This window comes from Amblyomma americanum, chromosome 9 (genome assembly GCF_052857255.1).
Source record: "Amblyomma americanum isolate KBUSLIRL-KWMA chromosome 9, ASM5285725v1, whole genome shotgun sequence".
NCBI classification, from domain to species: Eukaryota; Metazoa; Arthropoda; class Arachnida; order Ixodida; family Ixodidae; genus Amblyomma; species Amblyomma americanum.
Window position 1 is genome coordinate 133543790 of NC_135505.1, and position 16320 is coordinate 133560109.

The 16320-nt window shown below is 48.8% G+C and overlaps 2 protein-coding genes across 2 annotated transcripts in view; one reads left to right on the top strand and one right to left on the bottom strand.

Moving 5' to 3' along the window:
- Positions 1-16320, top strand: part of LOC144104431 (cGMP-inhibited 3',5'-cyclic phosphodiesterase 3A-like) — a gene marked incomplete in the record, with an annotated part of 296611 nt that overhangs the window by 109898 nt on the left and 170393 nt on the right.
- Positions 637-4630, bottom strand: LOC144104432 (uncharacterized). Its single transcript, XM_077637422.1, has 2 exons — positions 3916-4630; positions 637-833 (listed from the first exon to the last, which is right to left on the bottom strand). The coding sequence occupies exons 1-2, from the start codon at positions 4513-4515 to the stop codon at positions 756-758; spliced, it is 678 nt and encodes a 225-aa protein (XP_077493548.1). The 5' UTR covers positions 4516-4630; the 3' UTR covers positions 637-755.

Genomic DNA, 16320 nt, shown 5'->3' on the forward strand with positions numbered 1-16320 from the left:
ACATTATTACCAAAGGATCGCAACACATGATCTCAAAGTTCGCGATCATTCAGTAATGTACGGACTTGTCAAAGCATATAAAGCTCCAAATGTGCACATGAGAAGCGTGATTTCCGTGTTGGCGTCAATATTTTTTTTATCCGCTCTTTAAGCTCTCCTTTTAGAAGGTCGAACTCTGACATCCGCTCAGTGGTTCATTTGTTCGTCCAAATAGGCGCGTCATCCCGCAACTTCGCGCTGCGTTTGTCTTCGTCAGCCTTTGGTTGCAAACTGACACACCTACAACTTTTTCCGGAAATATTACGCATTTATTTCTCTTTACACCCTCAGGCATCCGAGGGCAGTGAAAAAACCCAATTCATATCATGTGCTCTTCAAAATCCAATTAATAATGACATAACAAAAGACGGAAGAAACGCCCCTGCGCAAGTTAACGGCTCATAGTCGTTGCGGTATCGAGGACAGGTGTCAGTAGCTCGAATGAGGCGCGCATTATGCAGGGCAATCTCTCGCAGCCAAGAGCGGTGCTCGACTGCAAACAGGCGGAGACTTGTAGAGACCAAACTGACATGTCTGTTGCCAGCGGACAGCACTGAGCGCAGAACCTGGTTCTTCCCCTCCGGCAGGGCTTGTGACACGCGCCCAACCGGTGCCACGAGTCGCCCAAATCCGTGTCTAGTTCTGCCCTGCCCTTATGGGCGCTGCGCGAAAAGCAGCGGTGGCGCTGCTCGCACAGGAGTCCAAAGACCCGTCGTTCATCGCTGGCTCCACTGAGTCGCCGCAGAAGAACATTTCTGGCGGGACAGTGAGCAGCTGAAGTTTCTCCGGCTCCTCTGGAAAAAAAAAGAAGAGCAATGGGAGCATTAAAGATCCAGGGGGCGCTTTCTTTACCTAAACTGCAGTGAGGCGAAAGCCTTTAGCGCGGTGTTGCTGCTTGCGTCGCTGTCATTTAGTGGTACGCGCACGATTGGTTGTGTGATACACAGGAGAGCGTTAGGAAAGATTGAAAATTGGTTTTGGGGAAAACGCAATGGCGCACTAGCTGTCTCGCATATCGGTGGACACCTTAGCCGCGCCGTAAGGCGAGGGGTAAAGGAGGGACTGCGAGAAGAAACGGAAGAAAGAGGTACTGTAGTGGAGGGCTCCGGAATAGTTTCGACCACCTGGGGGTCTTTAACGTGCACTGACATCGCACAGCACACGGGCGCCTTAACTTTTCGCCTCCATCGAAACGCGGCCGCCGCGGTAGGGTACAAATCCGGGAACTCCGGATCAGTAGCAGCCGAGTCCTTCACTTCACGGCGCGCATGGCAACACCATCCAACTCTCCAGACCCAAGCCCAGCAAGCCACCCGTCTCATTCGGCGCGTGGCGAACCGGCGCGAACCGGAACACTCTCCGCCTCACCCAAGCTTACATCACGAGCCGCACGGCGTACTCATTCCCCTACCTCCCCCTAAAGCAGAAGGAGCGGGTCCGCATCAACGCACTCCTCAGGAGCTGCACGAAGGTCTCCCTCCGCCTACGCCTCAGCACCTCTACTACCCGGCACCCCAACCTCGGTACCCACAACACGTTTGAGGAGCTGGCAGAAGCCACCCTAGCAGCACAGCTGACTCGCCTGTCGGGTACTGCGGCAGGCCGCACTCTGCTCTGTCAGCTAGGCATCGCCCTGATCACTCATCCTACCGAGGGGGTTCCCCTACCTCCAGACCTATGCTCCCATCTTATCATCCTTCCGATCCCTGATAACATGGACCCCGAGCACGACGGAGAATGCAGGGCAGCTTGCGCCAAAGCCCTGCACAAGCTGTACGGCAACAGTTGCGGGGTAGCCTACGTGGACGCGGCAGCGTACTCGTCGGGCTCCCGCATGGTTCTCGCCGTCTTTAATTCTCAGGCCCGAGTAATCGCATCAGAATGCGTCACCGCAGAGTCATCGGAAATTGCAGAGGAAGGGGCCATTACACCCGCTCTCGTCTCCACCTCTGCCACCAAAATTCTCTCCGACTGAAAATCCGCCCTATTAAATTTCGCCAAAGGCTTGATATCCCGCACCGCGGCTCAGCTTCTACGCTTCTGGCACCCCGCCCACCCCGTAAGCCTTATCTGGACCCCCGCACATGCAAGCTTCTCGGGTAACGAGGAGGTCCACTCCCTCGCCTTAGGTCTCACTTTCCGGGCCGGAGTTGGACCTCCTCCACCATCCCAGGATTGTCTGCTTACGTTCAAAGATATTCTTACCTACTACCTGGATACCCGGTGCGTTTACGCACCGCCGACTCCCTCCCTAACATTAACCCAGGCCTCCCACTGGGGCCGACTCCAGACCCGAACTGCTCCCTACACATTCTCCTTCCTGCCCGCTACCCCCAATCAGTTCCTCTCTTCCTGTAAGCTCGCTCTACGGGAAACCGGGGGACTTGCTTCAAGTCCTCCTCACATGTCCTACCTTCCCACACCCTCCATCCCCAACCACGGCGGAGTCATACTGGGAGACCCTCCTGGCCACCTCCTCACATGTCCTACCTTCCCACACCCTCCATCCCCACCCACGGCGGGGTCATACTGGGAGACTCTCCTGGCCAGCTCCGCTGCTGCTGACCAGCGCCGGATAATTTACCGGCGCCCTGAAGTGGATAGCCCTGCAAGAGCTGTCTTTTGTCTTTTGCCCTGTAAGGGCAGCCCCCTAAGGGGTGCCTCGTGCCATTTTAGGGGGTCTGCTGCCCCCCCCCCCCTCTGTATTGCTTGGCAATGTTTCTGCCACCACCAGCAGCCGAGCGCTCTAACCAATGAGCCACCGCGGCGGGTAGCGTTAAGGTGTCATCATTCCTGATCGGCGTTCAGGAGGCTGGAATAATAATAATAATTAGAAGAATAATAATAATAATTGGTGTTTGTGGAAAGGAAATCGCGCAGTATCTGTCTCATATATCGTTGGACACCTGTACCGCGCCGAAAGGGAAAGGATAATGAAGGGAGTGAAAGAAGAAAGAAAGAAAGAGATTATTTCGACCACCTGGGGATCTTTAACGTGCACTGACATCGCACAGCACACGGGCGCCTTAGCGTTTTGCCTCGATAAAAACGCAGCCGCCGCGGTCGGTCAGTGCAGACCTCAATCTGCATGTGGCGTTGGTGTCCAACTGCAAAAGCCTGCTTTGATTGCGTTCCGCACACTGGATAGGCAGCGCGCCCTCCCTGCCACCCTGGGAGCTGGCAGGCAGTTACTGATTGATCGCGAGAGATTGATCACCAAATGAACGCTGCGGCCTAGCTATTGCTGCAGTGCAGTATGTCAGCCACAACGCTGTCAGCGCTAATGCATTCAGACCAAATCTCTCTCTCACCACCGCCACATGTATCAAAACACGAATGAGGCGTCCGCATATCCAGGGAGCCATTTATGCGCCCTTTTGCTCAAAGCCATCGCCGTCTAGAACATTCTTAACGCCAACGTCAATTAACGCAGTGAACACCTTCTTTCGCTTTGTATATCCTAGATTTTCTGAGCTAATCCACATTAATTTTGGTTACATTCGCGAAAGCGGAAGCTTCGAAAGCGGTTTTAGGGGAAACAAGAACGTCGTGAGAAAAAAGAAAATTTCTTCGAACGCACTTGCGGAACACTTGGAAGAAACGCCACAACGCCTGGGAACAAGCAGCGACTATTGGAAAAGAAACGAATTGTCTGTCACGCCGATAGTTTTTTTTTTCTGATCGAGTTAATTTAGTCCTCGGTGTGACATGGCTTGAGACCGGACGTGACCTGAGATCAGACACGGTTATGGCCGCAAGTAGGAGCCATTAAAGCCTTTCGCCTTAAAATCAGGCGTAGCAGTCCCATCGCCCAACAGAGGAGACCACGAAATCTCTTGAGACGGACGTGCGGTCTTTACAAGTTTTCGGCCTTACCGTTAGCTGATGCAGGCTGACAGTTGGTGTTGTCTGAGTCGAGGACCCGGATGAAGTAGTACCCGAGGTTGGTGGGTCATCTGGAGCAGCCACGTCACTTGCTTCAGTAGACGAGGGCAATAGACCCGCCACCATGCTTCCAGGCATCCAGGCCAGCGCGGCGAACAGAGAGTGGTGTCCAAGCCACCTGGTTCTAGCAGCCTTGGATTCTTGTAGAGCCGGCTCCGTGATTTTCCTGTCCTGGTACAGGCTGGTCAAAGGCCACCTCGAGAACAGGTCTTCCAGTGTCACGGCCTCTGGGGTACCTTCAGCCTGGACGCCCCCACCGTCATTGCCTTCGGACAGCCTGGAGAGCATTCGGATCCAGTCTCCCAGCCACTTCTCTTTGTCCTCCGACGAGATGTAGAACAGGCAATCGAGAAGACGCGGTGGCAGAGCCTTTAGTCCTTGGGGTGCAACAGCGTCCAGGATCATGGAATGCGGACCTCGGGAGACAGCCGCCGCCGTGTCCATGTCCACGCCCTTCCAAGTTGCGCGGTCGCTAGGCCGGGCGTCGAGCGAAGGAGTCGTAACTGCCCTGCAAGCGTTCTCAATGTGCATTGGAATCCTGCCACGGCCCAAAATGGCTTCTCTGCTCGCGCAGCTGGCACGTGACAGAACGTTCGATCATCTTCCTTTTCTTCACCCAATCCAGCTTCTTCTTCCAGACGAAAATGCTTTGATATGCAAGCGTGAAGATAAAATTGAAAATTGGTTTTTGTGGAAAGTAAATGGCACAGTATCTGTCTCACTTATCTGCCGACACCTGAACCGCGCCGTAAGGAAAGGGATAAAGGAAGGAGAGAGAGCAGAAAGGAAGAAAGAGGTGCCGTAGTGGAGGGCTTCGGAATAATTTCGACCACCTAGTGATCTTCAACTTTCACTGACATCGCACAGCACACGGGTGCTGTGCGATGCGCCTCCATCGAAACGCGGCCTCCGCGAGCGTGAGATATTGATTTTGGATAGAAAGGCAAGAACAGACAACTATGTTGAAGCTGCTTTAAAGATAACAAGTACAGTGAAATTATTTTGTACCGGATGACCCAGCTAAAAGAAAACAGATTTTTATAAATACCAGTGTTCGAATCGAGTGAAGCTACATGAGTGTTGCTGAGTGACTCTCGACGTAATCAGCGTTATTTTGATTCTCGAAACTTAATTAGTAAAGACCAATTACCTATATTTTAAATATTTTTGTCTAGAATAAATGGTCAGTGCGGAACTTGTAGAAGCGCCTTGAAAGACAGCCCGTAGAAATGTCTGCTTAAGGATTCCAATTACGTAAAGCAGCGTTCTTATTTTAAACGCAAGCTCGCAAGCTGCAACAGCTTCCGTGAGGCAATTGCGCGGGCTGAGTATACCAAGACAAAATAGTACTACAGAGAATGTGTACTGCGTTCGAATCATTACGAAAGAACATATTTGTGCTACGTAGAAGACGGCGATGCGCGGGCAGTGCCGCCGGACGGAGCGGACGGAAGTTGATGAAGACAGCGAACGTCACTCCGCAGTGCACAGCCATTAAGCCTGAGGACAGACATCTCGTCATCACAGCGTGAAAGTGTGGGGCAGCTTAGCCTAGTAACACATTTAGCGCAAACTGTCGAAACAGGCAACAAGAAAAAAGTGCAGCTTTGTCTAGCGCTCTCGCGCCGCGGCCTTTGGAGCTGATCTGTTTGCGCCTCCGCGCGTTCGACTCCCAGTTGGGGATATGTATTTGTTTGTTTTTTCATTCCTCTTTTTATTCTTTGAGTACATACATCGGCAATGGACGATTTTTCTGGGCTAATAATAATAATAATAATAATAATAATTGGTTTTTGGGGGAAAGGAAATGGCGCAGTATCTGTCTCATATATCGTTGGACACCTGAACCGCGCCGTAAGGGAAGGGATAAAGGAGGGAGTGAAAGAAGATGCGAACCTCCGGATTTGTGCTTTAGCTCTACAGATCAACATTTTGACCGAAGTGGAGAACTAGCAGTCTCCCGCACTGTACCAAAAGTCCCGCTGCATAAAATGGAGCTTTTATTTACTGGCTGTTTCATGGGCGGTGAAGTCACTGCTATAGCTGCGTACCGTGCCCCACCTGACTCACGTGACTATACACAAGGGATATTCCGGAAAGTGATGTACGGTAGACAAGTGACGTCCTCATACCGGATAGTTACCAGTGGCTGAAGGGAAAGGACTTCACCGGACTGGAAGCGGCGTTACCACACGAAAAGTGACGTCACCTTCGGTAATGGTATCGACAAAGTCTGTTGATACCGCATCGCCAGCACATTAAGTTATGAGGCGTCTTTGTGAACTTTTTTTAATATACGCTATACCTGCCGCCGCACAGAGGCATGTATAGGGGTATGCTCATAAATACTCGGGTGCTCTTTAATGTTATCCAGGAAGAGTGATCTGTTGTGCGGATTCAAAAGGTACGACCATTAAATACGGAAAGAAATTCTTAGGATCTCTTTTTTGCGTCTGCAAAAAAAAAATGGACAATTAAGCTTTGCCTTTAAGAGTGGAACACGACGTCGTGTTGCAGCGCTGTCATGGGGTTTACGGGACGCCATCGCCCGTTCGACGCGACGCCTTGCCAGTTAGAAACACCTTTGAACGAATTTTCATTTTTTTCAATCACTTCAGTTAGATAATTGATGAGGTACGCACACTAAATTTTCTTAATTGCCACTTTTTCATTCTGATCATTTTGACACCTTTAAACCCCACCTTTTCAAAGTTCTTCATTTTTTCATTTATTTAATTAATCTTTTAGTGACAATGAAAATTGGTTTTGGGGGAAAGGAAATGGCGTAGTATAATTGGTTTTTGGGGAAAGGAAATGGCGCAGTATCTGCCTCATATATCGTTGGACACCTGAACCGCGCCGTAAGGGAATGTATAAAGGAGGGAGCGAAAGAAGAAAGGTAGAAAGAGGTCCCGTAGTGGAGGGCTCCGGAATAATTTGGACCACCTGGGGATCTTTAACGTGCACTGACATCGCACAGCACACGGGCGCCTTAGCGTTTTGCCTCCATAAAAACGGAGCCGCCACGGTTGGCTTCGAACCAGGGAACTCCGGATCAGGAGCCACAATGATATAATTAAATCGTCATCGCCAGCACACACAAATCAATCAACAATCACTAGAACCACAAATTACCATGATACGATTTTTTTTACACAGCCTCTATTATTTCCGACACGCGGCGACGACTGCTAAACTCCGCGGACGGCTTTTGGACCGAACGAGGTGTATACGCTGTCATGTAAAAAAAGAAAATAGGCGTTGTTTTTTTTTTTGACAGCTTTACCTGTATAGCAATGTGTCATTAAGTGTGCCTTTTGCTCGCTGTTTTGGGAAGTAAAGGATTAACGGGGAAGGCACCTTTCGCGCCTTTTTTCTGGTGTCCCATGTCTCTCTGCCTCTTTTCAGCCTCTTCCATACCTTCCCTCCAAGGAGCGACTCAGGTGTCCCCCTAGAATGAGGCGGTTACTCTTTCCTTATAACTCCTTTTCTGTTCTTACCCAGCTTCTCTCGCCCCGCCGCTGTGGCTCAGTGGTTAGGGCGCTCGACTACTGATCCGGAGTTCCCGAATTCGAACCCGACCGCGGCGGCTGCGTTTTTATGGAGGAAAAACGCTAAGGCGCCCATGTGCTGTGTGATGTCAGTGCACGTTAAAGATCCCCAGGTGGTCGAAATTATTCCGGAGCCCTCCACTACGGCACCTATTTGTTCCTCTCTTCTTTCACTCCCTCCTTTATCCCTTCCCTTACGGCGCGGTTCAGGTGTCCAACGATATATGAGACAGATACTGCGCCATTTCCTTTCCCCAAAAACCAATTATTATTATTATTACCCAGCTTCTCTCTAGTGGTATTTTTTACTTTTACTTGGTTTTTGGGGAAAGGAAATGGCGCAGTATCTGTCTCATACATCGTTGGACACCTGAACCGCGCCGGAAGGGAAGGGATAAGAGAGGGAGTGAAAGAAGAAAGGAAAAAAGGTGCCGTAGTGGATGGCTCCGGAATAATTTGGACCACCTGGGGATCTTTAACGTGCACTGACATCGCACAGCACACGGGCGCCTTGGCGTTTTTCCTCCATAAAAACGCAGCCGCCGCGGTTGAAATGTCGGTCTCCATGTAATTTCGGGCTGGAAATAAATTTCAATTTAGAAAGCGCCAACTACATTACCGGCTGCGTGGATTGCATCGTCTGCAGTTACACGTGCTTTCTTCTACAAAAAAAAAAATACAGGAACCCAAAAGGCGCAACCCACGGCATGGTACAAGGCACTTTTGTTGCGAGAAACCAGCGTGAGATGGGGTTTACTCTAAAAATCCGAAAAAGAATAAAAAAAACACTCCCCCTCCCCCCCTTAATGTTTTTTCTCTAGCTCCCTCTCGAGAGCGTTCGTGAGGAAGGGAAATTATGAGCTTTTGTAACTCCGTTGTAAACGGCCCGTGGGAATGGAGTTTCTTTTTTTTTTAAATCTCTCTTTTTATGACCAGCTTTGTTGAGGAAGCCGTCGAGCTGATGCGGCATGATTGTGCATGAAGTTGAAGAAAAAAGCAAAACGCAGTGTAAAAACGGCTAAATTGGAAATCTTCCCAGGTGTTCTTTTTTCAAAACTGCGTTAAAGGTTTTTTTTTGTTTTTTTTAAATGTGTTGCTGTCCCCGCTTTTTCCTTACGACTCTTCTGCGTTGCTTTTTGTTGCGTTTCATACCTGAGCAAAGTTAACTTTTGGGACGATGCCTTTAAAAACATTTTCGTTGTTGTTCGCGCTCGTATAACGGCTCGAACCAACCACACGGTTTTCGCCATTACGAGCGGCATCTACCGGCAGTAGGACGATGGAGAATAGACCGAAATCCGCTCAGTAGGAAGCAGTTTAAAAAGAGTAAAGGAAATGAAAAATAGGTAGTGAAAAGAAGAGAAAGGGGAGTTTGTTGTTCAGAGATGGTACGGCAGGGGGCGTATCGTCGTGTTGACAACTTTTTTTTTTGTCTTCAGTCATTCAACAATAAGGCCTGGAAACACGGGAAAGAAATCTCACGAAGTTGTGTACCAGAACAAAGCGGGGTCTCTTCAGTTGGGCGACGCGTTAGAAGATTAAAGTACTTGCGGGAGCGTAGTTCTGCACTCTAAACAGGAGTACGCTTACACGAGAGTAAGAAGGGTGTAAGCCACCTCTAGGGTATGCTAGAGGACTGGTTACTCCCCTTTAACACCTTTCTGTTTAGAGTGTACCGTCACTTCTGCCGCGCGAAAATGTAAGCAACGAAAAATAGCAAGAGAGAAAAAGTTGTGCTCTTCAGGTGTTTTGGCCCTACGAGGTACACGAGGATAACCTCTTAAGGCTGAAAACCTCACTTTAGAATATCACGGAGATAGTGAACAATAGATTAGAACGGTATATAGCATTCGGTGAACCCAAATCACGTGGTCATCCTGCAGCGTGAAGGCTATTTCCAGAATGGGACAAAAGCCTTCGCATTTATCTTCTATTAGCCTTGTTCGGAGGACGCTGGGATGGATGTGTGGAGTCACATAGAGGACAGAAGCCGGAACGACCACATACAAGAAACGATCGAATTCATAGATACTGAACGCAAAATTCAAAAAATAAAGATGCGATGGCATCGTCATGTAATCATGAGGGACGTTAGCGAATACATGAGAAAGAAGGCGATTAAACTTGAATTTGGTGGCAAGAAGCCGAAAGGAGGAGTCAGGAAGAGCTGGCAATACAGTGTGGGGGAAGATCTGAAGGTGAACAAGGTTGTTATGAACGTCAGTTGTAAAACGGGGTCTATTTCGGCTCTGCAAAATCTGCAAATTTTCTTAAACTTGTGGCATCATTACAGCAGCGAACAACAAATTTGTGCATTAGAAACCTTCCATAGTGGTTAGTTCCCTATTCCTGCACCCAACACAAGTTTCAGTAATTAAAACATAACCTACCACCGCTTATAAACAAATACCCAAAAGAGTCTTTTTCATCTGAGAAAGAATTTAAAAATTTTTTTCCAACCTCGGCTGAAGCGATACGTGTCTCTCTGACATGCTGGAAGCTATTATTGGTTTGTGAGTTTTATTATTGTTTGTTAAATGAATTCCATCGTTCTGTGTTTGTGTGTTTCTGTATTAATTATAGACTCTTTTTTCATGATGCGTGCGTTTGATGCTAATATCTTTTCACGTGTTCTTTCAGATTTGTTGAGTATGTAGTTTTTTATCGTTTCATGACCTGCGTTGGCTGCTGTTTTGTAGTGTGGCCCCTGGGCCTCGCAAAGTTGCTGAGTGCGACTTTTGCCCCGGGAACCTTCACAGTTGTGTCTGTAACCGCTCTGAAAAATAAACGAATTCAATTGAGTGAACGGTTTCACTGAAGCGTCAAGTTGAGAGCGCTCATCACTGACACCGACAACGTATTAAAACGGGACAAAGACGTGGTAAAGGAAAAGCCGTGCTCTTAACGAGGCCACCCTATCCTGCAGCCACTCTTTTCATATCACCTGCCGTATCCTCACTTTCCGCCGCCAGCAGTTATGTATGCTTCCTTCCGGTATTCACTTTGTTATTCTAATAGGTCGTCGGTTATTTATGTTCACCAATACGCTTCCCGGACAGATTCATTTTCTTCACTTGATTTCACCATGCTTATTCTAAACTAGAGCTTCTCCACTTATCTACACGAGTCTCTCTCTGAACCTTAACGTCATCTCCTATCCTTTTCCTTTCCGTTTCATTTCCGAAATTCATGCTTATGCCAATACGCGGTTCATGCTGCAGTAAAGGAATATAAACATAACAATCGCTATTTCAATGAGCTGAAGGGGGCGAACGGAGTACAGAACACATACTCAACAATTCTGGACAAAATCATATTTTAACGGGACAGAGTTTATGAGCGGAATTTTTTTATATATCCTAAGATTTCACTATTAAAATCAATATATCTACAGATTTCTCTTCTGCAGGCTTGCATTTTTTTGCTATTAACGTTTTTGCTATCGTCAAAAACGTTTCACATGGGCTTTCTATGGCAGACTTAACTGCTCGATGCGACTGTTGAAAGAACTGTAGAAAATTTTGCTGCATATCGGAAGAATGGACCATTCCGTTGAACAGTACCTTACGATTTCTCAATATTAAAAGTTCTTGTCCAAGAATGTTGGATATGACAACAACAAGAAAGCCACCGTCAAAGGATAGCAGAATATAATGCTTTGAAAGTGGGTGAGCAAAATCTTCAAAAAAAAATGCGTGAAAGAAAAAAAAAACAGTCAGCCCTTGGCCTGACCTTTTTCGTTGTGTCTTTGTCTATTGCGCTGTTTTTTTTAGGGCCAAAGAATCAAACCAAGAGGTAACACGAATGAAAACTGTCCCCCTCCTGTCTTACTCTACTGCGCCGGGGTGTTCCCCCCCATCACCATGATAAGCTAATTCAGCTGGAAAGTTGGTAATCATCTACCAGGCCATTCGCAGCCAGCCGGTATCTCAAGAGCTCCGCCACTTTCATTAGTGAATATACCGCGGACCCTCACACGTTTCCTGTACGCTCAACGCGTAGCTGGGGCGCTGTCCAGCTACGCTCACAGAGCGTAGGCGGCCGGGTCAAGCTTCCGGCGCTAAAGCGAAGCCCCGCGGTGACCGCGCGTGTGTGCGTGTGGAGTCGGCGAGGTCGTCCGAGATATCGCCGAGCCCCGGTCGCCATGGAAATCCCAGCGGGGAGTTGTTTTTGCTCAGACCGGTGGCCTCCCCGCTACACAGAGCCGTAGTCGTGCGCCATAGACACGCCGAGCACTTTCCGACTTCGAAGGAGCGAGTCAACACACAAGTAAACAAAACAAAGCACAAAAAGAGCCGCGGTCGCTCTGACTGCACACGTATAAGGAAAACGGGAGGGTAGCTGAGGACGTGGCAATGACAGTCTCTTGCCCTTGTTTGGAAGCCTCGACTGGCCGCGGTTCTCGTGGAGCAGTCCTTCCGAACCGTGTTGGCGTAAATAGTCGCCCTTTTTTTTTTCTTTGGCCCTTGTTTGCTGTCACGGCCACTGAGTGTGCTAAACTGGCTCGCGGTATAAAGCGGTGGGAAGGCTGACTGTTTTGCCGCTCTGTTGGAGGCAGAGCTGCTTAGTCCTACCACTTGCGTAAGTACCTATACCGAGTGAGATTAATAATATTAGCGGTAGTTGCACTAGACAGTAGCAACAGAGTTAAGTATCATTGGTTGCCTGTTGCAGGCCGTCAGTGGTCTCGCAGTGTCTGTTGTTGGATGAAGTTCAACTTTGAACATAACAATAATAATTGGTTTTTGGTAAAATGAAATGGCGCGGTATCTTTCTCATATATCGTTAAACACCTGAACCGGGCCGTAAGGGAAAGGATAAACGAGGAAGAGAAAGAAGAAAGGAAGAAAGACGTGCCGCAGTGGAGGCCTCCGGAATAATTGACCACCTGGGGACCTTTAACGTGCACTGACGTCGCACAGCACACGGGCGCCTTAGCGTTTTGCCTTCATAAAAACGCAGCCGCCGTGGTCGCGTTCGAACCCGGGAACTCCGGATCAGTAATCAAGCGCCCTAACCATGAGCCACCGCGGCGGGTATCTTTAATTAGAGGCTTTGTTTACAGTGCAGTGTCAGGTTCTCTTGGACAGAGGCTTTGTTTACAGTGCAGTGTCAGGTTCTCTTGGATAAGGCGCGTAGCCTTCAGTATGCCCTGGTTAGAGGATGCACAGATTTGTTTGTCTGCCTTAGACTGTCTCGATCCTTCGTTAGCATTTCTCGAAGAAAAAAAAACCTTTTAATTTCGTTGCAAAACTTTCCGTGAGGGCACGGCTCCGCACCAGTCGGGTGGAGACTACTCTGCACGACCCACAGCGTCACAACCGTTTCGCCCTTCACAAAACCAAGATTAATGGAGGGCCCTGTATCGGACCGCCGCAAGCTCAGAATAGCGTCGGTCTCTGGGCCGGCCACATTCGCGGCTCACAGTTTGGGCAGGCTTTCAGCCGCAGATCATCAGCCGCAACTACTTCCCACTCACTCTCATCTCCCCTTTTGCGTGTAGACGACTAAATCCACTTCTTCGCTAATGGCCGGGGACTTAGGAAGGCGGCTTCAGCTCTCGCCGTCTCCGAGGCGGTGCGCCCGCAACAGACGCCGGCGTATAATCAGCTTACAGAGCCCCAAGACCCGGATCGGTTGCGGCCGGGTACTGCAAAGCAACCGGAGCAAGGCCGCTGCTTTCCGAAAAGATCCACGTTGGCGTTAGTTTCTTCGAAAAAAGGGTGTCTGCCGTTTTTCTTCGATCGATTCGCTTTGGTGACAAGATGGAGGTAGCGTATATACTTCGCCCCCAAAGAACGAAGTGAGTCTATGTGAGTTCAAGAAGAAAAACACAGGAGCTTTTTGATTGCGAAGTGGTGAAGCCTGGGGTCTCCGGACGTAACAGTAACAGCAACGGCAAAGAGTGGCTTCGCAGGCGAAGTGAATGCTTTACCCCACGGAGCACGCGACGTGGGAGGGTTGTTGACTGGTAGAGGTCGCTTTTACCCTGACCGTGAAATGTGCTTTGGTACCCCCTGAGGAGCGTTCGAGCGTGGCATTTGCTTTTCCAAGATCCCATCTCCGCGACGTGAGATGATGGCGAAAGACCTATGCCTCTTGAGTCGTGGGCTTCAGGGTCCACCCTGCCTGCGCTACTCTTCCCAATTTCTTCATATGCGCCTAGATTTCTGCTGTTTTTCTTCTCTCATAGCTGTGTGATAAAATTTCTTCTGGACGTACCATTGATAGAGAAAGAACAACTTTCTTCACAACTCATAACTCGGACGCCGATCTTGATGTCATAGGCCTGGGTTACCAGTGCCAGCTAGTGCAGAGCCAGAGGTTAGCTTGGGCAGAAAATGTAATGAAAAATAAAGTCCAGAGTCAGCCGGAGACGAGCGAAGCGCTCCTATTTTATCCCTGACTGTAGGCACAGTCTAAATTGTTATTTATTTATTTAATATTGACCGCTGGTTTGTAAGGATCACACCTTAATCAGACTGCGGACTTACTGAGGGAAGAAATCATTTCGATGTCACACTTTGATTACGTCATGAGTCAACACTAATTTTGAAGAAGCGGTAACTTGGAGGTTTTCTAGGGGCGAATGATGAACTACTCGCAACATTATTCAAGCCTGCTTCTCCGCCAGGAATATTCCCAAACTAAAACTCTTGTTCACAGACTGCAATTATATTTTTGTCGAAAACACCAAAGTAGAGAGAGCGAGAAGGAAAACTCCCGTCAGCCTTCCATTGCAAAAATCTTTCAGGCACTTGTAAGAAAAACAGCGTGCAGTTTATCTGTTTGTTTGGATTAATCCAGATTGAGGCTGGAGACATAGAGTGGCATTGCACGCCATTGCACCTTTGCGCCAGCAGTCCCCTACGCCTGACCTTGAGGGCACGTGTCGTCCTTCTGGAGTTCACGCATTTAGGGGCATCTGTCCATTTCCCCTTTCAAGAATAATTGCTAGAGGGCTGCCTGTGAACTAGAAATTTCGCTTTTAACTTGCTCTTTTGAATAAACCACCTAAAAATCCTGTCGGCTGCGCCATTTCTCTTTGCCAGCATTCTTAATGATGGACCGTCTCCGTGCTGCAGTGGGGGGAATATTTTACTTCATTCACAGAGGATGCAGTAATAATTGTTCCTTGTAAAAATAATGCTATGACTCTTCCTGGCTATGTTTATGAGATGAAAATCAAAAAGGATTCCGTGATCAGCGATTGTATCAACGGCTGTTAAGTCTAGCCTCGGGTTCGCACCCACTAGACAAAATAGTCTTGGCGTCACCGCACTTTGGTTCCGAAAATGGCCTGTGGTGGCTCTACTTGTATTTCACTTTCTTCTTTTCTATATGTTATGATAGCTGTTTTCACTGGAAGGTACATCTTTGTTACTTGAACACGTTAATGTATCGATATCGATTGAGGTGAAGTTCAATTTGTTCTCAGAGTTCCTTTAAATTTTATAACATCGCCGTGATGACGCGACTCTGTAAGAAAGCCGCCGAACTAAAATGAACGCAAGGTTTGTAAGTTCAAAGCCAGTTTACACTGGAAAGGTTAGCAAAATGTACACCGGAAACCGGCTCTTGGCACTGCAGCAGCACTTGCAACTTCGAATGACGTGCGAGGGATTCAAGAGCGCTTACGAAGTCGTACGAGACTCGCACAATCAGTCCCGGACCTCCCTAGAAGCATAAAATGGACCCTGACGTCCAACAGGAACCTGACGGCAGGGCAATTAAAATTGATTCGCTCCTCTATCCCAACGGCAGTCGAAACCCATTGAGAAGACAGGCCTCAATGCGTGGCGTTGCAGCCGCTTAGTGTCTCGGCTTTAATTACAGAAAAGATCGAAGCTGACAGGGCATTTGTGGCGCACCAATTAGCTCTAGCAGTAGCTTCCCCTCTGTTTGCTTGTTTCTAGGAAACGAGAATCCACTCGTTTAACTAACGGCTCAGGGTGAGCCTGAAGTGCGTAAGGTTCGGGGGGGGGGGGGGGTGGCAGTGGAGAAGGGATGGACAGGGGGAGTGAGGGAGCGGGGGTCAGAGTGCGCCTGGCGCCAGTGGCTCTGACCGCTCTGACCGTTGGCGATGGAAACGCCAGGCGGTGGCGCCATCTATACGCAGGATTCTCAAACTGAATGAAACCCGAGGCTAGGCAGGTTGCTTTTTGTTTGCTTTTTTCGGCTCTCTCCGTGCTCCTGGCATAATCCTCGCCAAATATCGTACGCCGGCAGCGATAATAATTAGCTTCTTCTGTTTTGTTTAAATTGTCAAAACTTGGGAAGCGGCTGAGTGACACAGTAGCGGAGAGGTACGGAGTAGTTTCCACTTTTTTTTGGAGTTGGTTGACGGGCATTGATGGCCTAAGGACGCCAACGTTCTTTCATTTCCGCTTCGTCAAAATACGGCCGCTGTGGCTGTGCTTCGAGCGGACGACCTCGCTATCTGTCGCAGGACGCCACAGATGTTGGGCCACAGCAGGGGTTGTTTTTCATGGGCCGGCTCTTTCGGTACGATATCCTGACAAGCCTAGCTGCTTTTGAAGCGAAAAGCTTCAATACGCTAGGTAAGACAGTCGTCGCGTAGGCCGGAGAATGATCTTGAACGTTCTTGAGCCAAACCACGTTAACCGTGCATATCATATGTGGTACAGTTATGGTGTCTAACCCTTGACCGCTGACCTCGACCCATGCCCTTAGTTGACTTTTGACATCTCACTTTGGACCTTTGACATTGGGTGACCTTTGGGTTACCGTAAGAACATCCGCTGGAGTGATGTGAAGCCACGTG